Source organism: Cladophialophora psammophila (assembly GCF_000585535.1).
Source record: "Cladophialophora psammophila CBS 110553 chromosome Unknown aczJe-supercont1.40, whole genome shotgun sequence".
NCBI classification, from domain to species: domain Eukaryota; kingdom Fungi; phylum Ascomycota; class Eurotiomycetes; order Chaetothyriales; family Herpotrichiellaceae; genus Cladophialophora; species Cladophialophora psammophila.
Window position 1 is genome coordinate 17,903 of NW_006912961.1, and position 26,499 is coordinate 44,401.

At 50.6% G+C, this 26,499-nt stretch overlaps 11 protein-coding genes across 11 annotated transcripts; 4 read left to right on the forward strand and 7 right to left on the reverse strand.

Annotated features, from left to right (window-relative positions):
• Nucleotides 1-926: 926 nt before the first annotated feature.
• Nucleotides 927-1,688, reverse strand: A1O5_12972 (uncharacterized protein; the record flags this gene model as incomplete). Its single annotated transcript, XM_007753541.1, has 1 exon — nucleotides 927-1,688. One exon carries the CDS (start codon nucleotides 1,686-1,688, stop codon nucleotides 927-929), a length of 762 nt encoding a protein of 253 aa, XP_007751731.1.
• Nucleotides 1,689-1,978: 290 nt separating this feature from the next.
• On the forward strand, nucleotides 1,979-2,836 carry A1O5_12973 (20S proteasome subunit beta 6; the record flags this gene model as incomplete). Its single annotated transcript, XM_007753542.1, has 2 exons — nucleotides 1,979-2,094; nucleotides 2,149-2,836. The coding sequence occupies 2 exons, from the start codon at nucleotides 1,979-1,981 to the stop codon at nucleotides 2,834-2,836; spliced, it is 804 nt and encodes a 267-aa protein (XP_007751732.1).
• A 358-nt stretch (nucleotides 2,837-3,194) lies between these two features.
• On the reverse strand, nucleotides 3,195-4,001 carry A1O5_12974 (pre-rRNA-processing protein PNO1; the record flags this gene model as incomplete). The annotated part of the gene is made up of 1 exon (XM_007753543.1): nucleotides 3,195-4,001. One exon carries the CDS (start codon nucleotides 3,999-4,001, stop codon nucleotides 3,195-3,197), a length of 807 nt encoding a protein of 268 aa, XP_007751733.1.
• Nucleotides 4,002-4,535: 534 nt separating this feature from the next.
• A1O5_12975 (uncharacterized protein) lies at nucleotides 4,536-4,988 on the reverse strand (the record flags this gene model as incomplete). Its single annotated transcript, XM_007753544.1, has 1 exon — nucleotides 4,536-4,988. One exon carries the CDS (start codon nucleotides 4,986-4,988, stop codon nucleotides 4,536-4,538), a length of 453 nt encoding a protein of 150 aa, XP_007751734.1.
• Nucleotides 4,989-5,227: 239 nt separating this feature from the next.
• A1O5_12976 (uncharacterized protein) lies at nucleotides 5,228-5,954 on the reverse strand (the record flags this gene model as incomplete). The annotated part of the gene is made up of 2 exons (XM_007753545.1): nucleotides 5,228-5,278; nucleotides 5,331-5,954. The coding sequence occupies 2 exons, from the start codon at nucleotides 5,952-5,954 to the stop codon at nucleotides 5,228-5,230; spliced, it is 675 nt and encodes a 224-aa protein (XP_007751735.1).
• A 2,029-nt stretch (nucleotides 5,955-7,983) lies between these two features.
• A1O5_12977 (uncharacterized protein) lies at nucleotides 7,984-9,585 on the forward strand (the record flags this gene model as incomplete). The annotated part of the gene is made up of 1 exon (XM_007753546.1): nucleotides 7,984-9,585. The coding sequence occupies one exon, from the start codon at nucleotides 7,984-7,986 to the stop codon at nucleotides 9,583-9,585; it is 1,602 nt and encodes a 533-aa protein (XP_007751736.1).
• An 806-nt stretch (nucleotides 9,586-10,391) lies between these two features.
• A1O5_12978 (uncharacterized protein) lies at nucleotides 10,392-11,672 on the forward strand (the record flags this gene model as incomplete). Its single annotated transcript, XM_007753547.1, has 1 exon — nucleotides 10,392-11,672. One exon carries the CDS (start codon nucleotides 10,392-10,394, stop codon nucleotides 11,670-11,672), a length of 1,281 nt encoding a protein of 426 aa, XP_007751737.1.
• A 1,121-nt stretch (nucleotides 11,673-12,793) lies between these two features.
• A1O5_12979 (uncharacterized protein) lies at nucleotides 12,794-13,273 on the reverse strand (the record flags this gene model as incomplete). Its single annotated transcript, XM_007753548.1, has 1 exon — nucleotides 12,794-13,273. A coding segment is annotated over exon 1 (240 nt), but the record flags the coding sequence as incomplete, so codon positions are not given.
• A 1,055-nt stretch (nucleotides 13,274-14,328) lies between these two features.
• A1O5_12980 (uncharacterized protein) lies at nucleotides 14,329-15,228 on the reverse strand (the record flags this gene model as incomplete). The annotated part of the gene is made up of 2 exons (XM_007753549.1): nucleotides 14,329-14,903; nucleotides 14,955-15,228. 2 exons carry the CDS (start codon nucleotides 15,226-15,228, stop codon nucleotides 14,329-14,331), a joined length of 849 nt encoding a protein of 282 aa, XP_007751739.1.
• A 6,929-nt stretch (nucleotides 15,229-22,157) lies between these two features.
• A1O5_12981 (uncharacterized protein) lies at nucleotides 22,158-23,753 on the forward strand (the record flags this gene model as incomplete). The annotated part of the gene is made up of 1 exon (XM_007753550.1): nucleotides 22,158-23,753. One exon carries the CDS (start codon nucleotides 22,158-22,160, stop codon nucleotides 23,751-23,753), a length of 1,596 nt encoding a protein of 531 aa, XP_007751740.1.
• Nucleotides 23,754-24,771: 1,018 nt separating this feature from the next.
• On the reverse strand, nucleotides 24,772-25,902 carry A1O5_12982 (uncharacterized protein; the record flags this gene model as incomplete). The annotated part of the gene is made up of 3 exons (XM_007753551.1): nucleotides 24,772-25,602; nucleotides 25,680-25,812; nucleotides 25,874-25,902. 3 exons carry the CDS (start codon nucleotides 25,900-25,902, stop codon nucleotides 24,772-24,774), a joined length of 993 nt encoding a protein of 330 aa, XP_007751741.1.
• Nucleotides 25,903-26,499: the final 597 nt, after the last annotated feature.

Sequence of the window (26,499 nt, forward strand, 5' to 3'; positions counted from 1 at the left end):
ATTAAAAAGCCTACCTAGCCATGGAACAGTAGGTAGACAGACGCAACCGACGCGACCCTCCCTCTTTGACAGCACCACCCACATCTACGAGTCCCCTACAGGCGCTACATGCCTAACGCTGCACCTTCATGCATTGTCCAAGTCCTTTATGGCCACCCTCCCTGCGCCGATCAGATTCTGGACCCTGAAAATCCGAGAAGCGAAGCGAAGGTTGCCAGGGCCCCTGGCAAAGGCCCCATGCCCATCGTGACATCTTTACTCCTTTCCCCTGCTTCAAGCACTCATATTATTGCAGACAAGAGGCAGGCGAGAGTTGATCCTAGGGCCTGAGGGGCACGGATATGTTTCTCTGCTCGTGCACCGCCAGAGCTCCCTCTTCCACCACCACCGTCACCACCTCGAACCGACGCTCGGATCGTTTCAGCTGCAGGAACCCGAGCATCCCCAGTCCTTCCGTGTGATTGGCCTGCCCTGGGCTTCGCTCAAGTCCAATCAACCTCCGCCTACCAGGAATCACCTGTGCATCATCAACATCCTTTCACACCGACCAGATCTTTTGGTGACCATTCAGGGTTTTGGAGTGAGCATCTTCCGTTTTCTTCAGGAAAACCTTCCACTCTTGCTGACCTCCTTTGGAGGCTGAGCATATGCATGACCTCGGAAGAGACTGAGTTGGCACACACATGATATCAGACTGTTCGTGATTGGTCCTCCGACCCTCCCTTACAACCTGAAGGCGCCGGGACGCATGACTGCCTCTGCTGGAAATATCCATAGAGATGACAAATGCTCCATAAACGCCAGCAGTTTGCACCATTTACTGGTAAAGACACCGGGGGGGGGGGGCCTTCCGACGACTCTCTTCCAGGCCCAGCTGCGTGTGGTTCAACCGTTTCTCCAAACAATACGAACATGTCAACACGTCATTAAGGTCGTTTCCGTTTGTTGGCCAGTCCCGGAGTCGACTCTCTGCTCGAAGCCCCAGACTTTCCGCCTGAGCTGAACTGAATCGTTCTCTTTCCCGCAGCTGCCAGGCTTTTCTTGGAGGCTGCGTCCTGCTCGCGTAGAGTTTGCTGACTTTGGAGTAGTTCCTCCTTGTAGGCAAACGAAGGAAAGCCTAAAGGATCCCAGAACTCCCGTGGCAAAGAAGTTCTGTACTGGTCGTCTCCCTCCAGCCCTGCTCGAGCCATCATCGTAGCCAGCAACCCGGGATTGCGAAAGGTAGACCTATTCGCCAAGTCTTCGTTGAAATGCACCCCTTCAGCCTTGAGCTCCAAAAAACGCTTGAATTTTGCGTCCAATGCAGGATCAGGAGAACCTGGGGGTGAAGGCGGGATGGCCGTCATTGGACATGTTGCCTGTGTGAGAAGGTGGATAGTTTCGCGTCCAGACATATTTTGAGAGATTTTTGCAGGCGAATCTTGCTGCTCGATAATCTCGTCGTTGTTGCGCATTTGATCTGGCATGGCTGGACCCAGCATTGGCCCATTGCCAACGCTCGTAGTTCCATCTGTCCCCTCTCCTGGCTCTGTGGTTGGAAAATCTTTGTTGATACTGCTGCTAGCAACGCCATCAGTAGGTACTGTTAAATCGGCTGGTTTTCCCTTGGAGAGCGCAATGGCTTCAGCTTTTGGAGGGGATGGCTGTTCTTCATCGCTGCTGCTTTCGTAGCTGACAAGCCCGCTCATCTTTGGCTTGTCTGCCACCCGCTAGGCGGACTGAACGCAGATCGACGGGTGAAGGAACATTGAATTCAAACGCAGAGGCTGTTGTGCTGAGAGGTCGAATTGAGAGCAGCCAAATGTGGCGTTCCTTTTCCGCTTGGCGGGCACCAGCCACAGGAGCGGCGGTGCAACTAGGCGGAGAGAGCAGTTGCGTACGACCATCTGCGTGCCCGTCATTGATGAATTAAAGATCCAGCACCTCAAGCTCATTTTCTCTGCCATCTACGCTAAGACATTCGATTCTTCTCGCAGCCATGGCATCTCTACTGAATTCAGAACATATACCATCGGATCAACCGGGCTACTCATTTGCAAACCACGCTGCCTCAGGGCAAGAAGCCGCAGGGCCCAAACAACATGCCTTCTACCCGTTCGTTTGCCATTGTCTCGTGAGATCCTGACGACTTGACTGACCTTGCAATAGGTACACCGACAACGGCGGGTCTACACTTGGTATCACCGGCGCAGACTTCGCTATTCTCGCCGGCGACACGCGATCCACCTCCGGCTACAACATCAACTCCCGCTACGTGCCCAAGCTCTTCCGCATCGGAGAGGACGCCTCTGATGAGCAAAGCTCGCGGATCGTGCTTGCAGTTGTAGGCTTTGCAGCCGACGGCAACGCCCTGAAAGAACGCCTCGATGCCATTGTCAAGATGTACAAGTATCAGCATAACAAACCCATTAGTGTGAAGGCGTGCGCGCAACGACTTTCTACGATCTTGTACCAGAAGAGATTTTTCCCCTACTATGTGCATGCAATTCTGGGAGGTTTGGACGAAGACGGCAAGGGAGCATTGTATTCATACGATCCTGTGGGGAGTTACGAGCGAGAACAGTGCCGGGCTGCGGGCGCAGCGGCGAGTCTGATCATGCCGTTTCTGGACAATCAAGTCAACTACAAGAACCAGTACATACCAGCATCAGGCGTGGGTCATGACTTGAAGCAGAGGCCGATTGAGAGTTTGCCCAAGGATGTGGTTGTCGGACTAGTCAAGGATGCGTTTACCAGTGCAACAGAACGACATATTGAGGTGGGTGATGGATTGCAGATGTTGGTCATCACAAAGGACGGGATAGAGGAGACGTTCACGCCCCTCAAAAGAGATTAGAACCACAGAAGACTCGGCTTCTCGGGGGGTCTTGTTTCTGTATGCATAGCTCGGCGCGAAACGGGATCAGGCTGGAAATCCGAAACCACATGGGTTAATCAGGTTTACCTGGGGTCGTCATCAATGGGTTCAAGAAACTTTTTTCTTCATTCTTCTTTCCATTGTCAGGACTTCATTGAGGATCCGCAAGTGGTAACAATCATCCACAGCCCACTCTCACTGCTCTAATGCAAGCCATTCCATCGTCTCAAAACGCCCAATGCTGTTTATCAGCGCAACATGTCATACGCATTCGTGAAAAAACAGCCGTTTGATGCATCGTGCTGTGGGAAATAGTTGAAAAGAAACCCAAACAAGCTCAAAATCTCTCCTTCATCCTCGACGCCACGGTCCGCAGATTTCCATACACCTTGCCCGGCGGGGCGCCCAGGATCAAACTGACCACGGCCTCCCTGGCGATGCGGATGTTCTGAAAGCCGCCTAGAATATGGATCTTTGTGTCGGCCAAGACGACGCGGGTCTTTGAAGTATTTTCAATGGCGAACTTGGTCTTGCCGTCCTTGCCTGCGATGCGGCCGATGGCGCGGCCCAGGTGCTCTCCCTGCAGGGTCTTGACGTCCTTGATCTCGAAGGTCTCGATGTACAGGTCGTCCAGTCGCAGCAGGGCGATGGCGTCGTCGACGTCGAACCCCAGCGTGAACGCCCGAACGAAGTCCTCGCCCTTCTGCAGCGCCCCCGTGTCGGTCGTGAACCGCGACGTCCGCAGCTCCACCGCCTTCGACTTGATGTTCATCCGCACTTGCAGCTTCAGGTGCTCGACTAGCGGTGGGTAGATCTTCGACCAGCTTTGCTTGAGGGGGGACATGCGGTGTGGCGGCACAGGCACTTTGCGCGATTGAATTCGTAGAGCCGTCGTCTCTGAGGGGGTCTGGGACGATGACAAGGCGGGAGCGAATCGAGGTCGACCTTCTTCGTCGATTTGCATTACCATGTCTGTCTCTTCTTGCGTCTGATGAGGTAGGGTTTCGGGCTGAGGCGTTGTTATGATGTCCACTTCGATATTTTCTTCATTTGTGACGGGCGGTAGAAGGATATCGTGGGGATGGGGTTCGGACTCTGAGATTGCCTCTAGAGCAGCGGGCTGCAGCGCCGTCGGAGCAGGCATTGCTGTCGATTCCTTGCTCGGATTGCTCTCTTGGTCTCTGTGTAAACTATGAAAGAAGTAGTCGCCCGCTGCTCGTCTCGAGTCTTGAGGTTCACTTTTTGCAAGGTGACTTGGGGCGACTTTGTGTTCGACGGCTGATGTTCGGGCAAAGAAATAATTTTCTCCGCAGCATTGCACATTTCCCATCTGGTCGTGGGGGTGGCGAGAGGGCACGAAGGGTACTCGGGCGAGCACTATTATTCCTGGAATGAAGCTACTAGTCGTTCTCACCAGCAACATGGTCAAAGTGCAAATTTGAATCCAACAGAACTACTCTCGTTCTTTGGAGACAAGAGCGCCAGTCTTTACCAAACCTAGCTGTTGTGAAGGACTAACAATTGACACAAAATATATAGCCTTTTTTGGCAAAACCATACATACCATGGCAGCTTCATCTTAGGGGAAACATGCCAAATCAGAACCTTGATTACTATGAAGTCCCAGAATGAGAGTTCCCACTACCTTCCTATTCCCGCCCAAATGGACGTTTATGGGTTATCTTTGTCCTGGTGCAAAGCTCCCGTAATACCCCGGTAATTCGGCCACCTGACGAGGTTCGCCCTCCAACTCACTTGGTTCAAACACCTGCGTTTGGCCCATCTCCGGCGATGGCTTCTGCATTGTTGAAGGGCTGTTGGGTATGTGAGAAGACTTTAGCTCTGAAGGCGGAGGGGGGGAGACTCCGGGGGCGGCGGTTTTGCGACTACGACGCGTTCCGAGGAAGTACGCGAACCTAGCAATAAGACCCAAGCCTACGACGCCTCCCACGACGCCGCCAGCAATAGCGCCAGTATGAGACGAGCCTCCGTCCCTGAACCTTGAGACGAACAGGACGCTTGCCGAATATTGTTGCCAGTGCCGGATCACTCCACGTTGGCTTGACAAAACTTTGGTTGTAGTATTTCTGGACCAACTGTGCTCGCTCATAGGGTGCAGCTCCCGCGTCATAGTGGTCCTTCCATTGTAGTTCAGTCATGTCCAAAACTCCTATACCGCTGGCCCATTCATCGTAATCGGCGCCGAATTGGTTAAACGTTCTAGGCGGCTAGCCACCGATAGATACCATTTGCCTGTTGCCGATAATGGAACAAGTGTGGCTGCATCTGCGGGTGCTCGTCGTTGCTGGGGTCTGGAACTATCTGAATGCTGGTAGGGAGAGAACATAGACATTCAAGTAGCCAAGCTCATCAGGGTAGTTGAGGTCGTAGGTTGTATTCGACATACCCCCGTGTACAAATCTGATGCGGTCGAGTCAGCATAGATCGGCAGGTACCTAAGGATATACTTTACAGTTCGTATGTCTTCCGGTCGGATGAGGCCTTTCCCACCGTACAGAACTCGGTCCTTGGGGGGAGGAATGTCTCCGGTAGCTCGCTGAACATACCATTTCTTCGTGGATACGTCATACAAGACTATATCTGCCATGTCGCGCATCGACGCATCTTGCTCAAATGTGAATGTTTGTCCACTTGGGTTAGTACCTCCGACTACAATCACAAAACCTTCTCGACCGAAATTCGGAGCAAATTGAGCCTGCGCCTGATTGAAGTATGGGGAGCTGCCTGGAACGTCACCTGTAGAATTGCTCCAACGCTCGCTTGACGGAAAATGCTCCACTAAACCAGAGAGAATGGTGTTCGGGGTTAGAGAGCCGCCGCCAGCGATGGAGCCTCCCAAGTTGTACAACGTCGAGATGCCCACGGCCCGGGCTGATGCCCAAGGGGCATTAGACCCGAATGATAGCCCATATGTTGCAGGCGCGACTTCTTGGGACCAGTAGATAGTAAGTCCACCAGGTTCGTAAGACCAAAGATCGGCAGTCCAGTCCGAGCTATTGTATGCCCAACCACCGTATTTGTACCCTTTTCCCGTGCTATCATCGTACCAAGTTACGGGCCATCTGCGATGTGGCATGTTCGGGGCAGGATCGGAGTTGTTGGCAATATAGACGGAGACGTTGGTCCACGACTGAGAGAGGTCGACTGAAATGGTGGGCCAGACTGCGACAATCAGCCTCGTCGGGCCTCGGCTTCGCTGGGGGGGATGTGAACGCAACGGTAGAAAGATTTCAATGTTCCATTAGTCCACTCCCATGCTTTTGTCCCGTTTTCTGGCCCCTAATTGAATCGTATTTGCTCACTTGGGTAGAAAGTAAACTTGTGGCATAACGTATAGATATGGATCGCAATTGGCCTTTCGCTTTGCCCTTTGATGCTTGTATTGGAGCCCACCCGCCGTTCCGTTGGCTTGTTCTAGACCTACTGCTAATTGGCACTTGTGGTAAGCTTTGACCGTTTTGAGGACTGAAAATCAGACGATGCAAACTCGATATCAGGCTTTTCTGAAGTCCAAATGCCCAGATCGTCTTGACCGTCGTCACTTTGAACACAGGGCTTGGCGAAGCGTGCCGAAAGCCGCATCAGTTCTTCTGTTCAAGTACTGTCTCGCTGTGTACCGTACTCAGCACTCGGTCCTCCATGCAAGTTAAGAACTCGTTCCCCTTTTGCCCATCTCCTAGCCAATGATTGGATCTCGAGGTTTCACCGGTCTGCCTGTTTCGATCGCTTGTTCAGTCGCAGCCCTTAAACTCCCAACGCTCGTTTATTCGAAACCTGCAGGACCAGCCTCACGATCAATTCAGATGTGAACGTTGTTAGTTCACCATCGCTCTGAGACCAGTTCGACTAGGAGAGGAATGCAAAGATGTCATCAGCGAAAAAATAGCCCATAGAATATGTGAGTCTGCATGGAGGCGACTCGGCGAACGCAGGGTGTATCCGCATCTTTGTTCTCCCAAATGGCGGCCTGCTTGCTGGTTTCTTTCCAGTGATGTTCATTTCCATCATTTTAGTCTCTACATACGCAGATTAGGGACTTTCGAGGTCAATTTGGGGGGGTTCCGAGATGCGAGAGAAAGGGATCGGGGCCCTTTTTGGAGTCTGCTTTCGTTCTCGGGCAAGAGGAGTTCGCCGAGGACGAGGCTGGCCACAGCGGCAGAAGGAGTATGTTGACAGGAGGAAGGATCTGAGGGGTCGAATATTGTACAAAGAACGACAAGAAAAACTTTAGGTTATCGAAGCTGCTCCTACCTGTATTTAAATAGACAAAGTGCCATGGGTGCTTTGTGAAGAGGCAGCACAAGGGCAGTCACGGCGAGGCCAAGGAGGTGCTGGGAGGTACAAGTCAAGGGCAAGTTTCTCCGCATTTGCACAAGTGATTGTGGATCTCCGCATCCGCAGAACTTGCATCACCTTGCACATGCGTTTTGTCTCTCGCAGTCGCCGTCTTCCACACACGCCATCTCCTAGAGACGACCACTTCTACCCAACCAGGGTTCTATTTATCCACCGGCCGTCATGGTCTTTCAATCATGATAGAGGCCTTCGTCCAGGGCACGCGCGATGTCTCGAGGATTGCTTCTCTCGCGCCGCTGCGGGCGACAAAAATCGTCCGAAAGCTCCCAGCGTCCTCCGACCGAAGCTTCAGATACCACATACCCAGGCGGATATCAAACCTGACGACCGCGAAGAATACCACAAGCCAGCCGTGGCAGCTTGGCAAGCTTCCTGTTAGGCCTCGATACCCTCAGGTCAAGATTCTTTCTGGGCAAGGCGTAGCGTCCTCTTGGAGGTCGAGTCCTCCAACCTGGCTGGGAGACCTTGTTAGAGAAAATGAACACATCTCAAGTCCGGGGTTTTTGGGACTCCAGAACAGTTGGAAGGACGTCAGGCCCAGTCAACATAGAGAGTCGCCCTCGATACGGTGGCGAGAATTCCATACTACATGCTTCGCAAGAGACAGGGCAGACAAAGAAAGTGAAGGACGCGCAAAACAAGAAAGAGCAGAAGATGCGTCAAAATCAGAACCAACTCCGAGCGGAGCCTCTCAGTCTGGTTCCGGACAGCATCATTCCCATCAGAGTCGTTTCTACGATAGACTGCACATGCCGCAGTTCCACCGTCCTACGAAGGAAGAACTCTTGGCCGCGGCCACAGGTTTCTGGTCTCGCCTCAAGGTCCACTTTAAATGGTTCACAATCAAGAGCACAAGGCCTTTCAACCTGGATGAAATTGTCGGATTCATCTCCTGGATTGCGTTGGGCCATGTCGTCTGGATCGTGGTCGGCACTACCACATTTGTTTCTCTCGCCATTCTGGCTATAAATACCGTCTTTGCGCAAGAAACACTCGCTGGTTGGATCGGGAACTATTTGACGAAATCATCTGGCCTCCAAGTCGTTTTCGAATCAGCCATTGTTCCCAAATGGGGCGATGGGGTTATCACATTCAAGAATGTATTCGTCTCCAGAAGACCGGGCCGAGTGCAATCCCGCGTCATCAAAGGATCCCCAGTGGCAGCTGCTCAAGCATCGTCGACGGAAGATCCCGTGCCTCCAGAAGAACAGAATTACACCCAGTTTGACATCACAGTCGGGGAAGTCAATGTAACCCTGTCGTTCAGCAAATGGTGGAACTCCAAAGGCCTATTGCAAAATGTGGAAGTCAAACACGTTAGAGGAGTCGTCGACCGGACTCACGTCTTTGCAACCGGTGAAGATATCGATCCAAAAACATTTCGACACGAGCACAACCCTGGAGATTTCGAGATCGAGTCTTTCAAAATCGAAGATCTTTTGCTGACAATCCTCCAACCAGAGGGATTCCGGCCATTCCCTGTCAGTATTTATAACGCGGACCTACCTCGTTTGCGGAAGCAGTGGCTGTTCTACGATTTCCTCTGTGCGAACAACATCACGGGAGAATTCGACAAATCTATCTTCACCATCCATCCGCGGCAGACGCACTCATACACAGGCACACAACTCAACGACCCCGAAGATCCATCCAACGAACCTTGGAAAAAACAATCACGGATTCGCATTGATGGCATAAACATCGATCATATAAATCGCGGGGCGGTTGGCCCCTTGTCTTGGATTCATGAAGGAAACGTTGACATTGTGGCGGATATCATGATCCCTAATGATGGCGAGGAATCCGTCATGAAAGTTATGGCTGATTTCTACGAGAGGATGGAAGCCACTCTGACGTCGAGGAAACATCTCGAGCAGCAACGTCTAGGCGAAATTTCTCTGGAGGATGAGCCCATCGCCTCCGGTGGAGTCGTCTTGTCAACTCCAAACTCACAAGCAGTGAGAGAAGAAGACAAGCGATTCATCGTAATGGATCTCCGAATCCACCTGAACGATGTTCGCGCCGTCGTCCCGATTTTCACCCGCGATCTATCATACATCAACAACGCGCTCATCCGCCCCATTGTCGCCTATATCAACTCCCGAAGGACGTTCATTCCGATCAACTGTCGGGTGGTCAAGCGTCTCTCAGATTTTGATGGGAGCTGGACTGTATTTGATTCCGGATTGATGGATGATTTGTCGGCCGAAGTGTACGACGCCTTCGCGCGAGATGTCACTGATGAGCAGGCTCGGTTGAGGCGATTTAAGAAAGTTGGATTATGGAGTTTGCAGCTTGCAGTGCAGGCCATATTTCTGGTAAGCCTAATCCCGAAGATCTTCCCCCTGTGATTGGGCTCAGCTTACTCTCATGCACACATGACCTGCCGACTAATTGAGATCAGGGAATGGCTGGGAACATCGCTTGATCCTACACGACGTTCATGAACGGTTTCCACTCTATAATATATGTCTTGAAGATACGCATGCTGTAACAAAAGTGATTGTTTGGGTTTAGACGTTGCTTCCGCGGAAAGGAAGTTCCTTCAGAGGGCCGGACAACCCCCCCCCCCCCCCGGGAATGGCGTATGGTGTTGTAGGGAAGCGTATATAGTTCACATGCCTCTCCAGCACACTGGGAGTCAGCGGTTCTCTCCTCTTGAGATGGCGCACAATGGGAGCCTTTGAGACGTCTGAGCGAAAGAAAACGAAAAGCTCCATCCTCAGCAAGAGTTATGTCGTTAATTTTGGTCGTCTTTCTTTCTATTCAACCCGGTGGCTTCACTCTTTGTTCTGATAACCGGGTAAATAACCTTAGGCTCACCAAGCCACTCTGATCCCCTCGACGCATCTCTGTGCGGCGTCCTGCTTGAGCAAATATCACATCCTGGGTGATATTGTAAGTATTGCAATATTTGGGCCCCACATGGCTCTGCTTTGCTGTTACTGGCATACATAACAGTTCCCCCTCATCATTCATGTGGGCCACAAGACAAAAGCAACCGGCCGAGATCGCAGCCCCACGACAGTGTGTACTGTGTTGGGAAGGCCTCTCAGTATCTATCTCAGGAACAGACCAACAGTAACGCTGGATTCTATCTTTTCTGCTAACTCGGTCGCAGATATACTCAAGGTTTAGAATCGACAGAACGCGCACCATGGCACCACTTTTCCGAGCCGATCAGGTCGGATCGCTGCTCCGTCCGAAGGGCCTGGTCGAAGCCAGGAAGAACTCCAATCTCCAGGGAGCGCGACTCAGGAATGGCCCTGCAGCCGAGCAAGGAGATGGCGAGGTTGTCGCTGCCAGCTCTTCTTCCAGCGGCGCCGACCCCATGGAAGTCCTCCGAGTTGAGCAAGCAAACGCCATCCAAGATGTCGTCGCCGAGCAGCTCGCCCGACACATACTTCCCATCACCACGGGTGAGTACGAGCGAGCGATCTTCTATGGCAATTTCTTCGAGTCCCTCTCCGGTTTCACGGTGCGGTACACGCCCATGTCCGACTTCAAGGTCGACTTCCCCACGAACCGCCCCTTGATCAAATGGGGTCTCCCCGGTCGCGACGCGGGGTTCCCTACCGCTAGGAAAGTTACGCTCGAGAAGTCCGCGTACCTGGGCGACTGGTTGTATTTCCGCAGCCTCCTTCCGGAGGAGAGGTGGAGGGACGCGAAAATGACGGTGCCGCCGCCCGGGTGGTGGCATATCCAACTCAAGGAACCCTTTGATCCGGATCTGTTTGAGAATGACGAGGCGCTATTGCGGGACTTGAGCGCCGCAGTCAGGAAGGAGATCTTGACGCTGTATGAGCACGGCTTGAGGATGGTGCAGGTGGACGACCCGAACCTGTCGTTCTTCTGCGACGATGAGTGGATCCAGGCGTGCCAAAAGGAAGGTGTCGACCTCGAGCGGCTGCTGGAGTTGTACATCAAATCCCACAACGACGCCATCAGAGACTTGCCGGCGGACCTGCACGTCGGAATTCACATCTGCCGTGGGAACTTCCCCAATGGCGTGGGCCTCGCCAGCGGTAGCTATGAACGGATTGCGAGGAAGCTGTTCAATGAGACTGGGTACAGGTTGTTCTACCTCGAATTTGACAGCCCACGGGCCGGGGATTTTACACCCCTGAAGTACCTTCCACAGGACAAGGCGGTGGTCTTGGGTGTGGTGACGACCAAGTCCGCAGAGATGGAGGATCTGGACGAGTTGAAGAAACGGGTCTATCAGGCTGCAGACGTGGTAGCAGAGGGGCAAGGCAACGGGAGGACAAGAGAGGATGCGCTCCGAGATAACCTCGCGGTGTCCCCCCAGTGTGGCTTTGCGAGTGACCATTCAGAAGGAGGGATCGGGATGACACGAGAGCGCATGTGGGAGAAGCTGGAGCTGGTCAAGAAGCTGGCGGGGGAGATCTGGCCGGGGTGGGATAAAAACAGGAAATAGCTGCTGTTGACATTATGTTACAGCCATAGATATATCAAAATGCGTTTGTCCAACATGAAGACGTATGCCAGGTTACTTCTTTTTGTCAGTCATGGATATCGGAAAGACCGGAGCCTATCGTCGGTAGACCCCAGTGTCACCACAATCCAATCCTCGAAGCACGATACATCCCCTGGCCCGGTATGGAGGGAATCCGATCTCCTTTTCGGACATGGGCTGGGCAGCAAGCCATTGCAGCATCCGAAGCCTGTACCTTCTCGCTCATCTATCTGGACTTTCGCCTTCGCTGGTGCTGATTCCCACGGGGAGTCTAGTTAGCTGCTCATGTTCCCCAGACGAGCTGTTGGAGATGTTGAAGGTAAATCCCCAGTATCTCTCCACTCTCTCGTAGATAAATTTGACCAAGAACCTGTTGGAGAGTTCGTCAAAAGCTCCCATCTGTCATTTGAAAAGATATTCCAGCGAAGCAATCTGACGCAACTTTGACCATCAGGGAAACGCTGATCTGAGACTGCTGCGGTTATGCCAATATCAGTAACTCCTCACAGGTGAACTGCCAGTTTTCTGGCCGCGGAATACGAGCACTCCAACTGTGCCGCAGCATTCTTCTGGTATCTCGATGATTCTGTTTCGAGGATCCCATTTCGGCGCATAAACTTCCAAATATTCTGGACTGTCCAAAGCACTGTTAAATGCCAAACAATCACTTAGGCGAACCCATATAGAGTGTTGTTCACAAACCAACCTGTATCTTGCTGAAGCAATAGTCTTTGACCTTGAATGCACTGGTTCATGGGATTCCTCCGTAATGCGAGAAGTACATTCTTCTTCATGCGTCCGATGGGACTTTTGTTGGATGCGACTTGGTAGTATTGACATGAAAGCTAGTTGGGGTGGACGAAAGTCCCGATTTGTTCGTCGGTAGCCGCATTGCGGCACGACAGAAGCACAAGACAGATATTCAATGACCAGATGATAAGCGGTAGTTCAATCTCCAAGTCCAGAGTCGTCATTGAGTAGAATGTCCCTTCGCCCACTCATGGGGCACATTGGATGAACTTATGGCTGTCTTCGAACCATATCGGTGAACGGGCCAACAGAGTTCTGTCTTCCGTAAAATGGGTCCAAGCAAAGATGAAATGATCAGCATGTCGCTTGATCATCTCTTCTTGGAGTCTTATGAATGCTTTTCTCCCCTCTCCACAGAGCATCGGTATATGAACGTCAAACATTCCCAAAAGGCAGTACCCAATATCCTCCTTTCGCGTGGTTGTTCTGTTTGACGCCCATGCCATTCGCTGTTCCACGGAGGAGTTGTGCAATGATCCCAATGACAAAGCCGTTGGTTGAACACCCGTCATAGCGTTGATGCGCTTTTACGGCGAGGACTTGGTTCCAATAGACTTCTACGAGATCGATTAAAGTTGTTCAATTCACGTGGGGCGATGAGCTCTTGTAACGTCCATCCTCTCGTAAAACTATACGCTACGTTCAGAGCTCTAGCTAATACTTTAGTCTTTCAGTAGAAAGTCAACGTTAATTAGATATGCGTAGCACTTGGCAGAATCCTAGTACCATGCGTACATAGAGTTGATAGCTTCGAGAGTTCAGCACTGCCGTTTTGTTCATCCAACTCGGGCTGCCCTTGCAGAGCTCTCTGAGGGTTCCAGGCAAGTTAGGGGAATGCCCCTTTTTGGGGGGTCCGCGGCCTTGCCGCCACGCCGTTTAACTCGGGGTCATGTGATCAGATCAGGCTCACCTTCGGCATGGCCTCACCCGAATATGTTCAACCTGACCGCTCACCTGCTCAGGTTGCTCATTCTATTTCTTCACCATGCTCAGTCCCGTTTCTGAACCATTCCTGTCATTGGACCACTTGCACCTTGCAGGCATGAGACTTTCACGGAATACACCAACTCTAGACGGTTATTTTCGAGGGTCCGTTGTGGGATCCAAAGGGTTCCCTGAACCAGTCTCCCAGCCGAGTAACTGAGAACAGGATACTCGTAGTCAGGTAGATAATTAGTAGGACGCCCGAAGGACGCCCATGGCAACGATAAAGGAAGGTAGCAAACACGGCAAAGGAGCCGGGGAGGGATAAGCGCCCGAGGGTCGTACCTTCGGCTTGGAGTCTATGTATATCGTGCGAATACGGAAGGGTATCTTAGCACTCGTCACTTCCATCGATCCGTCTATCCCTATAGCCTTCTCTCACACTTCGGCTCTCCAGGATCAATAGGAGTTTATGCGATCTATTACAAAAGGTCGAAAAGTGGGGTAAGGACAGAGTGTACGGCGTAGGCGACGCCACACGGGGTATAAAAGAGCAGTGACCAACGCAAGGTAGCATTCTGAAACAGCAAGAACAGGAACGCATGATAAATCGTAAAGAGGCAGTGATGTACAAGGCTGATGGTTGTGTAGGTGGCGAGTGCATGGTTATCGCGTTGATACACAGGGCCAAGAGAGGTACCTGTGGCCCAACAGATGCCGAATGCTTGTGTATTCTAGAGCTGATCGTCGTCGTCTAGGTTGGGAGCCAAAAAGCGTGTCCAGGGCCAGCCTGAAACCGTTCAGTGTTGAGGATGTTGAACGTGACTAGGCTGCCAATTCTCACCGTGCATGGATCGGTTCAACGAAGCCCCCCTTTGCGAATTTAGGGAGCATCCATTTCGGCTAGAGTCTGGTCTCGATGAGCGGACAGTTCGTGGAAATTCTGTTCCGTCCATCTTTTGGCTTCACCGTCTTGGCGCGCATTCACCTCTAGCTTGTAGCCAGGTTTGCTATGGTCTTGGGCATTATAGCTTGGTCTTGTTCGTCTGCGCCAGCCCATCAGGAAGAATGCCAGGCCAATTAAGGCCAATGCGGCTCCGAGGCCAACCCCTATCCCGATTCCAGCTTTCGCACCGGTAGAGAGACTAGTTGACGATTGGTTCGAGGAGTTTGAGGAGACGGCGGTAGGCGATGCGAGGACGCTTGTGAAGCTTGATAATTTTGAGGCTGGTGTGGTCGTTGCACTTCGGAAGCTGTCGGTGCTGCTAGGGACAGATGTCGTAGAGCTTGTTGAAGAGTTGCTGATGCTTGCAGTTGAGGACGTCATTGGTATGGTGGTAATAACAATGCCGGCAGCAATGCTAATGACTTGCGTCGAATTCGAGCAGTCACAGCCCCCAAACCCATAGCAGCAGTACTGGTTGAGGCCTCCGCAGGTCTCAACGCCGTTACCAGTAACTATGACTTTTGTCAGATATCTCCAGAGGCGCTGGTTTATACAAGTCTGACCGTTCAAACACTTTGCCATACATACGGGACTATTCCAGCTTGGGTCTGTGCAACCATCGACATAGTATGGTGTGATCCCTTTGTTCGGCTGCTCCGGGCCAGGTTGACAAAGGCCATTGCTATAACAAATGTCACCAGGACTACAGCATGCGCTGGATTCGGCATTTGGGTCGCACGCGACGAAGCCAGTATCTTGGTTGCCGATGTTGTTATAGCAAGTCTCCGCCAACGTCGCGGGACTGCTCCCGAGAACCAGCAGGACAAATATTGACATGGTTGAACGAAATTTGGGAGGGCGAAAGTTTTGACTATGAGTGTACCTCGTAGCAATGCCTATGCTTAGACATGAACAGCAATCGTGGCGCAAACTTGTGTGTTATCGAATGATAGCCATAATGGTGAATTGGAATACATCCTCAAACCCTAAGGCGTGATCTATTTTCAATGGCAAGCAACTTCAGAGTTTTGTAACGTATTGCAGATGAACATCGGAAGCACAGCAAGTGTCGGCGCGTCCGGGAAACTCGACAAGCGCGCCTACGGCCCATGTTACATTGACAATTATTCCCCAGACTCGAGCGAGCCAGGGGGTGAGCACGAAATTGGTGCCGTTCTGCATGCCTCACTCTTTGTTCTAGAGATGGCTAATGGATTTGTCCCAGTAGTATTGAATCACGTTCAAGGGTAACCCTGGCTTGCCCTGGCTCACTGGGCTCTTCGAGGGGGGGCCAACGGCACACCAGCCCTCAATCGTAACTCTGCGTCACAGGCTCATCATGCCGCCGGCAGCCAAGTCAGATTACACATGACTTAATACACAATATCAACGACTGGTGGCCAATCTTTTCCCCTTCTTGCCCCTTTAAAATCCTTGCAGCCGCCTCTTCTATTATTGTCCCCCGGGGGGATTTCGCGCCAACACCTGCTACACAAGTACTTGTTACATCCATTCTTCGACCACTCATATCATCCATGTTTAGCGCTAAACTATGGATACCTCTTCCCGTTTCTTCACCCAATGGCATTGCGATCCCTTTTTCCTCGTATCAAGAACAAGCAGCCGCAATGCGCAACTGGCTTTTAAAAGGTGAACTTGTATTCTGAAATTTACATTAAGACAGCGCCAGGGTTTCGCCGCAGCGCGTGGCTGAAACACGAGCCGCTACTTCCCCCATCTCGCTTTTGATTGCAGAGCCGACTTGAAGGGATGCGAATCTGCCTTGTTCGACCAAACCTCCAGTAGCCTTACCACGACACAGTGCACCGACTTAGCGTTTCAGCAGCGAGAATACCTGAATCCATGCCCCTTGCTCCAGCGATAAAGAATGAGACATACGTGAAACCAGGCGCCAATACTGGGGTATAACACTTCCCTCACTGCTAAACATCGATGCACGACTCGGTCTGATCATCGCCCTTAAATCGCGTTTGCTAATACAGCGTCCCAGCTGCGGTGGATACAAATGGCTTTCCGTCGTCGGATATCATTAATAATTATCCCTAATGTGCTTTAAGCCTTTTGTCTCCTAGAGTCTTGCTTCTGTTCAAGACAAGTCACGGGCATTTCCATAATCTCGCCGAATCAACCGAGGCTCTTCTTGGTCATGGTCCCTTACCTTCTTCACCGGAACGCGGATGCGTACTGTGCGAGCACGGAAACACTAGCCCGAATCCGACAGAGGAAAACTTCCTTACGGTGGTTATCATTTTAGGAGGCGAGAGACTGCGAGGCGAAGGGTAATATTTCCGTCAATATATGGTTACCACATCAACAAGGAGGTATGTACCTAAACTAAACTAGATACTGGGTACTTGTGAGTACAATGAAGATGCGTGAACATAACGAACGAAATTCATGTGATTTCGTATATGATCGCTGACAACTACCCAGGAGACAAAAGGAGCAACTGCGAAATGGTTCAAGGAGTGCCTCCTCCAAGGCGGCAGTATGGCCGGGAACGTTGCCCCAGGGTCTATGCTGGCAACAATATCCAAGTCGGATGGCGCTGAACTTGGCCTTCCGAAAACGTGAAATACCTAAAACTGGGAATCTAGGGGCCATGTGTGGGTGCCTACACAGGCTCACGGGCTGTGCTCAGGAGACGCAAAGAGCTCATGGTCTGAGCGTTCTGATCTCAACCAACAGAGCGGTTCGGGTTGTATGGACGCAGATTCATCCGATAGTACGAGCGACAGGAGTATGTCCAAGCCTGCTCTGACGAGATCGAGTGCTATCCTCACCATCCAATAGGCGACAAGAGCGCATCACGTACCGAAGAAACCAATCAAAATGGGCTCAACGGCAAGGACGACGAGCGTCGCCGGGAGTACACTCCGCTGAAGCGATACCTCGCTCAGACAGTGTCTGAAGACGTTTGGTTCGGGGAAAAAGGATCTTGAAATGCCGATCCTTCCGGCCCTGGAGCCCCGACGATTGAGAGAGTGCAGGCAGACCATATATCAAAATTTGAACAAACTCGTGGGTTCTTCGCTTAAGCTGGGATACTTCTCATTCTCTTGATTGGGGACGTTGATAGCAGCGATGTGAAGTAGCCTTACACTATGACAGCGCTGATTGAAATCTGGAATGAAACGAAAGCTGGGGATTTGTGACGTATCTCGACGAGGGATATCTAGACACGATCTCGGTGATGAACGACTTCGCAAAGACAGTTGGAGACCAAGAGCAGCTTCATCGAGCAATAATATTGTTAGAGATTACCGTAAAAGGAATGAAAAACAAAAACAAAAACAAAAAATCAGTGTTCTCAACATGGGACGGCAAACGCAGGTTGTCAACCCTCTTATTTTCACTGCCGCCACAGTTCTCCGTACTACATGTTGCCTTAGCATCTTCACGAAGCCAGGAAATCTAAAATCTGAAATTCCTACTATGACTATGAGCATTCGAGAGAGAGAGAAGGATTGAGTTGGCAGCGGGTGAAGGGGAGATATCCAGGTTTCGAGGAAATAGAGGCCACGACGGCAGAAGGGACACGTCTCAATAATCCTTGCCGCTATGATGTCAGTTGAAACCACCAGCGAGCAGCGTACAGGCGGTAAGGCAATGGCAGTGCGGCTTTGATAGGGATGCGAGAAGGAGACGTGGGAGAAGGAAGTGGATATGTTCTATGTAGGACCTCTTCTAAGTTAGTCATGTTTCTTCACGGCTGAGGCATCATGCCGTGTTGATGACAGCGTTCATAGATCGTTGCAGTATGCCCCTATTCTGATCAATCCCACATCAAATACTGTTGAAAATTGCGGGTTGAACCTGTTTTCTGAGGGGCTTAATTCTATGTATTTAGCGGGTCCCATTCGCACCCGTGAGCTTGTTTAGCTGCTGAAAGCTCGTTCGGGACCCTCTACGTGATCTAAGGGGTAATTCCGTTAGCACCGACAGGAGGTAGCGGCTATAGGGACATTTGCCCTTTTTATTGAGGCTGTATTTGGCTCGCAGGCAACGGCAGCCAGCACTCACTAAATTTTACAAATAGATGCGCCATACTAAGCCAAAACGGTGGAAAGCGCATAAATACAAAAACCCTCGGCTAACCTGCCTGAATTGGGATCTTAAATGCCCAGCTGCTACTTATTCCTTGGCAAAACACGTGCGTAGCAAGATTATTTGATTGTTTATATATTAAGCAATCCAATTCTTAGTCAACAAATTCAATGCGGCTATAGCTCAGGTAAAAATACCAGTATCCTACAGGAGATTTCAATTGCTAACCCCTCAAAGCTGGGAGAGCGTCGTAAGTGACAACCAATGTGCTCTCTTCGACCGTTAACTAATATCAAACAGAGACTGAAGTTCAACTTCGGTTCAGTGTATCTGAAGGTCCTGTGTTCGATCCACAGTGGCCGCAAACTTTTTTTGTTCTTTTCTTTGTTTCCGTATGCTTTGCATTTAGATTTAGTCCCAGCCAGGTGAATCCTATATCAAATCCACTTATCTTACGCTGAAACTTAGCAGTCACCTAATGGTAATATCAAAGCGGTGGTATTTGCTTAGACATCAGCGCATAGAATATCTTGCTATCGGGTTGTAATAATGAGGCGTCGTAAAGTGCATCATTTTCAATGCGCAGTGAAAACCAGATAAAACGATGTTGCCCTTCGCCGATTAATGAAGTAGTGTACGTATGCACTACCGAACGTCAACAAAGCAGCAAGTCTTCCAAGCTCTGCCAGCACTGCCTACAATGTTTCCCTATTCAATTTAAGATTTCGCCTACGTTGCACGTCACGCAAAGGCTCTACGCCAGCAACTCTTCCATCCCATTTTCGTAGTCATTATTACTATCGCCCTCTTCCGTATGCATTTGATATCATGCAGACCTCTTCACCTTTCGTAGCTTCAGCTTAGTGCCTCAAGCCCGAAAACATCCGTGGATATCGGAAGTCTTGTGTATGAGAGTCTTTGTAACTTCCGCACCTCGAAGATAAAACAGAAAGGACAGAGAACTCTCTAAACTGCTGGCAATCCCGGTGCTTCTCATAACTTTGCCATCAAGGCCGACGAAGCTACACTTCGAAAACGAAAGGGACACAAGTCTTCCACAAGCTGACGCAAACAAATCCGTCCCTCCAACAATTTCAACCCTGAGAGCCGTTAAACTCAGTCCTTGAAGATGCCGCCGGCCTAGAAGTACCCTCGGAAGAGATAAATCTCCAAGGCTCAAATGTCGCACTACAATTCACCATAGAAGTGGTATCAAAGCTTGATAAAAAAAAAGAAAAAAAAAAAAAAAGGCACGGACTAATCCTACACTGTCAGTCTAGAAGAGGGTGGAGTCACCAAGTTCTGGGATGAGAGCAGCCAGAGCGTTCAACTGCTTTCCAAAAAGGGCTTGGGCCCGGACGTCGTCTTTGCATATGATTGGCATTGGAGAGGGGAGGGTTGGGCGCGAGGACGTAAATCGACATGTCGTGCCTCACGTTGGAAGAAGGAAAAGCTCCAGTTGCGGAACCAAATGTCTCACCGTGCTCCAGAGATCTTGCCACTTACTTTCCTGTCTGTAGGCCCTTATTGCGCAAAGAGGCATTATCGAGAATGCAGAAAGCATTGGGTTAAAGGTCTCAGAGATGACGTCTCAATCACCCTCGAAACCTTTTTCGAAGACCAGAGTGTGCGGCGCATAACAGCCTTTTGTTGACTGCCCCTTGGCAACAACGTTCAACCCGAACGCAGCTGCACAATAATTTCTACAATTGGACGCTGCTCTGAACTTCATGATGTGGCTATTAGCACTCCCGCACGACGAGATAGATGTCTTTCACCGAGACGGGAGCCAAATTTCGAAAGGGTACGCCAGGTAGCGCTCCACTTAAAGAAGGGCACGAGTGCGTGGAAATGGAAGCAGACCTCAAGAGAACACTCCCAGTTCTTGAATATGATTTTGCCTTTCTTAACTGGGCTAGTGCGACGCTGTAGCTAATGGCCACCGAAATGCCGACCGATATGGATTCGAATTCAAAGAACTTTGGGATGCAGAGGAGGTCACACTCGCGGCAAAAGAGTACATCTCAAGGCACTTATCGGAAGAGAGCCGCGCCCTCAAAATTTTGGGTTTCTTTAAGGCGAGGAAATAATATCTAGCTGCGCAAGCAAAGAACGAAAAGGCAGTCATATTCTTCACCAAGACTGGGGTGGAATTCAAACTCGGGAAAGATTTAATTGTCGCCCTCTCCATTGACGAACTACGGAAACAGCAAGGGTTTAGACAAAGAAGGGGCTGATCAGCATCACGAGGAGCTTTGTCGGAAAGGAGAACTGAAGAGGAAAGAAAACGGCAAGTCTGAATCAATGTGTGTGATGAATAGTTGAAACTTGCTTTGATGAGGATATGAAGAATTACCGTGTTCGGTTCGGTGTTCGGTTTATTTTTCGACTTCGTGTGAGTCTCTGGCGGGCCGCAGTAGCCGAGCAGGTTGGAGAGTTTCAACCTTCCATTTTCTTGCTCCTTCATTATCAAATTTGATGATTTGCACTCATGGCTTTCGACGCATGATCAAAGACAGTGGGTGCATAGCCAGGAGTAACAAATACGTTATTAGAGATAGTTGCTGTGTTGTCATACGCATCCATTCTCGTTGCTCAAGGTATTCAAACTGTTCCTTTGGGTATGTAGTATTCAGGTCTATCTTCTGCGCATTATATGCTGTGTCCGAGCATTCAGAGCCGTGCTCTGGATGGCTTAACTCGAACACCTGGAGCAAAGACACTTCAATCCCAGAGGCAAATGCCGCACATTCAATGCGTTAATTCGCTCGCTTGAATGTTTCGGAGACCGTTGCGTAGCGCCTGCCTACTGGAGTAGTAAATCTTTGCGTAGCCTTGCTTCGTGGGTTGGATGGCTGGCCTTTGCATCCTAAGATAAGTGTGAAATGTGCATAGACAGCTTAATGAGAACTCGGTAATTGTGTTGGGCCCCCAGTGTTCAATGTGCTCCAGCTGAGACGAGAGCTAGGTGTGCGTATATAGAACAGTTTCGGCTAGTCGCTTTGAAGTCTTGCAACTGGCCGAAAAGAACCGACGTTGTGATAAAGAAAGAAAAGAGAGCATCCAATTCAGGTGCATGGCAAGGCTGAAGGCAGCCCCAGTGCGCTCATGGGTCGCGAGGCTGACTTTCCCCACTGCTTGGAGCCCACTTTGCCGTATATGGACTAGGGTATCTGCCCCACTATTTGCCTAGTCTTGATGCCAAATTTGGCGAGGGAAAGACGCGATGAGGCACGGGCCTGCGATTTCTCGGCCTAGTTTCGTCCTCTATCCATATACGAAGACGAGTTGTCAGTCTGACAACTGGACTTTCCAGCTTCAGACGATGGCGCAATTTTAGCGGCGAATGCAATATCGAGTTTGAGGCGCCTCGAAGGACGACAAAATGGCGCGATTAAGCTTAGGATCACCTCTTGAAGAGGAACCCCTCGAATATATCTGTCTCTGCTTATCGCCTGACCTTGCGATTACATGCTCAACACTTGTAGTTACTCAGCTGATTTCTACAGTCACTCCAGCTTAGCAGAACCCTGTCGCAGAACGGGTGAGTTACTGCCCAAGCCACCTGGGTTTGTGCCTGTTTTCGCCTTTCCATCCGACTGCCACGGCTTGTTTGAGGGCTCACCAGGCAGATCAAACACGAACCTATTCCTCAAGGAGACCAATTCTCTCTCCTAGTTTCCCCAGAAGGAAACCAAATGTCAGCCACCACCAATAAAGTGGACGCAGTCGTTGTCGGTGGAGGGTTTGGCGGTATACGTCTCGTCAGTCTTCTCCAGGACAAGCTTCATTTTCAGAACATCGTCGCAATTGAGAAAGGCAGCGCTTTGGGAGGGACCTGGTACTGGAATCAGTATCCCGGATCCCAGACTGACACTGAGAGCTGGGTCTATCGCTTCTCCGATGACCGTGACCTGCCTAAATGGAACACGCGATATCTGAAGGCTGAGGATCTCCAAAAGCAGATCATTGACACGGCTAAGAAGTCCAATGTCTTGAAGAAGTATGTCTTCGAGAATGAAGTCGTCTCGGCACATTACCATGCGACTGACAACCGCTGGCTTATTTCGACGGACAAAGGATTCCAATTTTCCGCAACTTACTTTCTCACTGCTCTTGGGATCCTCACTAACCCTTACATCCCGGCTTTTCCCGGGATCGACTCCTTTAAGGGTCTCTCCTTTCATTCTGCCAGGTGGCCTAAAGGTCTCGACGTAACAGGAAAAAGTATCGCCGTTATTGGCACTGGACCGTCCGGAAGCCAGATAACAGGGACCATCCATCCTCTCGTGAAGAAGATCACAGTTTTCCAGCAGCGAGCTCAATATATCGTCCCTGTCAATGATCGCCCGGTGACCGAGGAAGAGAAGAGGGAGATCTATGAAAACTACGACAAGGTCTGGGACACTGTTTTCAATTCGCTTTTTGCGATGGGCTTTGCAGAGAGTGAGAAATCAGCGCTGGAAGTGTCGGAAGCAGAGCGGAGGGAAGTATATGAACGCATATGGAATAAAGGGGGCGGGTTCCGTTTCTTCTTCGAGACCTTCAACGATCTCGGAACAAATGTGGATGCGAACGAGACTGCTGCGGCATTTGTTCGGGACAAGATCGCCCAAATAGTCAAAGATCCTGAAACTGCGAAACTGCTCCAGCCCAAGGGACATTATGGCGGCCGGCCGCTTTGCACACAAGGTTATTATGAAGCATTCAATGAGCCGAATGTCTCTCTTGTTGACATCTCCAACAATCCTATCGCCAAGGTCATTCCCACTGGGTTGGAACTTCAAGACGGGAAGACGTTTGAATTTGACATCATTGTGTACGCCACCGGGTTTGATGGGGTGGACGGCGCCTACCACAACATTGACATTACCGGGCGTAATGGACTCACATTGGCAGACGCGTGGAAGGGCGGCGCGAACGCTCTGTATGGCGTCAGCGTCTCAGAGTTCCCCAACTTTTTCACAGTTACAGGGCCGGGAGGGCCTTTCGCAAACATGCTTCCGTCAATCGAGTTGCAAGGGGATTTCATCGTCAAGCTCATCCAAGAGGCAAGCAGGAGAGGGGAAAAAACCGTGGAGGCGGACGCCAAGGCCCAGGCTGAATGGGCTCAAACCGTCCAGCAGATCTCCAGGGCAACTGTTTTCAATAAAGTGAAATCGTGGATCCAGAATGATAATGTGCAGGGAAAGAAGAAATACAGTGCCTTTTTCTTGGCCGGCCTGCAGAATTATATCGCCAAATTGGCTGAGGAGACGGAGGGAAGGTATCCTTCGTTCGTGTTTGCGAGGTGAAGTGAAGCCAAAGATAGAATTGTATCCCACATGGATGAGTTGAAGCAAATAGAGCGAAGAGGATGCCCTTAGAACGATTCCGTGTTCTGGAAGCTCGCTACTAGTATTCTTATCAGGGTCATGCATACCACAACATGAATCCCAACGCCTTAGAATGCGAACGACCCTCGAAGTATACCTTGAGGCTTTTGAGATGTTATGAAAGAATATATTGCACTGCGATGCCCGATTGCCGTGACGTTGTGTGTCTAGTGGGTTAAGATATTAGATTAGAGGGGCGGAGGAGGCTCGGTCTGCTGGTCTTGATACTGGGCAGGCCGCCAAGGAGCTGATTCAACACATGGCTTGGCATCTCAGTCCACCAGCCTGGTCTCGGTGTTGACAGGGTCACGAGATCGCCACTGTGGCAAACCTCCTGAGACGCTAGGCGTTTCACCAACTGCGGCACTTACCTCAACATCGTTGTTCTTGCAGACCTGTGATAGGATGGCGACGGAATAGGAGGTTTCAGGAATGGCCTTCAGATTACAGGCCAAAGCGTATATAAACAGACAGAGTCTCTCTGAATAGCCAGGGGGACAGAACACAATCAAGTAGATAGATCCACTCTCATTCTGTGTACAACAAAAGACCACTCTGAGCCTCGAAAAGAATCATGTATCTAGCTTTTCCTCATTCGTGGGATGTCAAAGCTTGCACTCGAGGTCTGGTTCTCATGTGTTGTGCGTGTTGTGCGTGTTGTGCGTGTAGGTCTCTCTTTTTTTTTTTCCCCAGGAGGCCTGGGTCGCTGGGCAAAGTGCCATGGGCGAGTGAGCGTGCAAGAGAAAATGTGACCAGCGCTTGTCGCCTGATACAGTTGCAAAGCTGAAGAATACCTCAAATGTCCTTGGCACGATTCTTTCTTTTTCCTTGATGTCCCTTCAGGAAGCGGCATTTGTGTCCCAGACGAAGCCTCTCCGATGTCGAAACCAACTCTCCGATCAAGCCTCCCTCGCCTCCCTCACTGTTCGTTCGCCGTTCATGGCTCCTTCTTCAGCTTCTTCGCAGCAGGCGCGTTTCCTCCTTTCTCTTTCTTCTTCTGTTTGTCTCCGGCCGACTCCGAGCTCGGGTTATTTTCCTGCTTCTTCTTTCCCCTCTTCTTCGGCGTCTTTGGCGCTTCAACAGGAGCACTTGCCAGTTTGTCCTGTGCAGCTTCCAACATACTGGCAACTCTGCCCATCACATCCCAATGGAAGCGTGGGTCACAGGTTATGATCTGCTGGAAGGTCGCGTCAGTGCGGTATGAGAGGAAGTGTTTGCTTGCAGTTTCGGCGAGAATTTTCCACAGTTCCGGGTCCCGTTGTTCCGAAATAGTACATTTTGGCGGCAGGTTGTTGCCAGTTGTAGCAGTGGCGGAAGCATCAATGTTCTGGTCAGGAGGAATGCCGCTGTTGTCGCCGTCCACGGAACTATCGACCGAGGAATTGGTGATAAAGAAATGAACCAAACATGGTAGCAAATCTTCCTTCACGGCGTCGAGAATTTCGCTGATCTCATACACTGCTTTCTCACGTAGTTCCGTGATACCATATTTGTCGGCAATAAGGTACATCTTCGCGTGCAGTGATATGGGGGAAAGATTTGTCCCATCAAAGTCCCCATCATTGTCGGGTTCTGTCTCGGGGGCGGGCAGAGCGTTGGAGCAAAAGGATGGAGATATCGTGCCATAGTTCATAAGACTTTCCAGGTCGAACCCAGCGATGTCATATATAGCCTCGGTGTCGTATTCTTTCGTGTACCACCAGAGGATCAAGTGGGCAATGATGACGGGTTCGTCATCATCGAGATGCACTTCGTGTCGGTTACCGTCCTGCTGAAGTGCCCAGTAGAGAGGCCTCAGTCAGTTGATTTGAAGTGGATTAGAACCTGACGGTGTTGAATGCATACCTCGGGCGCGCCGCTGCAGAGCCTTCCGAAGAACCCGTGGCTAGAGACAATATGACTATGGACTGACCACCGATAGGCTTTCACAATGATGTCGAAATCAGGTTGACGCTCCTTCTTAAGGGAAGAGGCGAAGCTATATCTTTGTGAGGTCGATGGATCACGGACGGGAAGTAACGGGCTGGCCAGGTACGTACGTCTTTAGGTCGCTTTCTGTGGCCGCCATTTCGACAAGCTCTCCTCGTATGGCTGGCGCGTGAGATCGTTCAAAATGCGTTCATGGATTTTCAGTCCAAATGACTGGAATGTCAAAAAGGGGAGGATGAAAACAGGGGGAATGGTTGAAATACGGAAGATAGGTTAACTACGAGTGAAAAAAAATAAAAAGAAAGAAGCCTGCACGTTTCAAGTCGCTTTGTCGGTTTATGATGGACCAAGCGATAAGGAGCACTGATGTATAAAATCAAGAGCCAGAGGGACATGATATATTGCAGATCGGTGCCTTGGTGTCAAGCGAAAGTGAAGGACACAAGAAATACCTTGAAAGTTGCCACATGCAGCATCAACATTGAGGGAGGCGACCAAAATTCACTTGAGGTGTGAGTGATATGGCTGGGAAGGGGAGCTTGAGAAGGTTGGGGGATTGGAGAAAAATAGAAAATAGCTCGAAGATGTTGATATGTGAGAAAAGCGCGAATGCATGTATGCACACCTCTAGTCTGCCATTCCTGAATCTCTTAGACAGGGCAGGTCTGAAATAGGTATGCCACTGAGCTCGGTGGAGGGCCAACCACAGCGAGCATCAACCCGAAAGAAGAGCTTG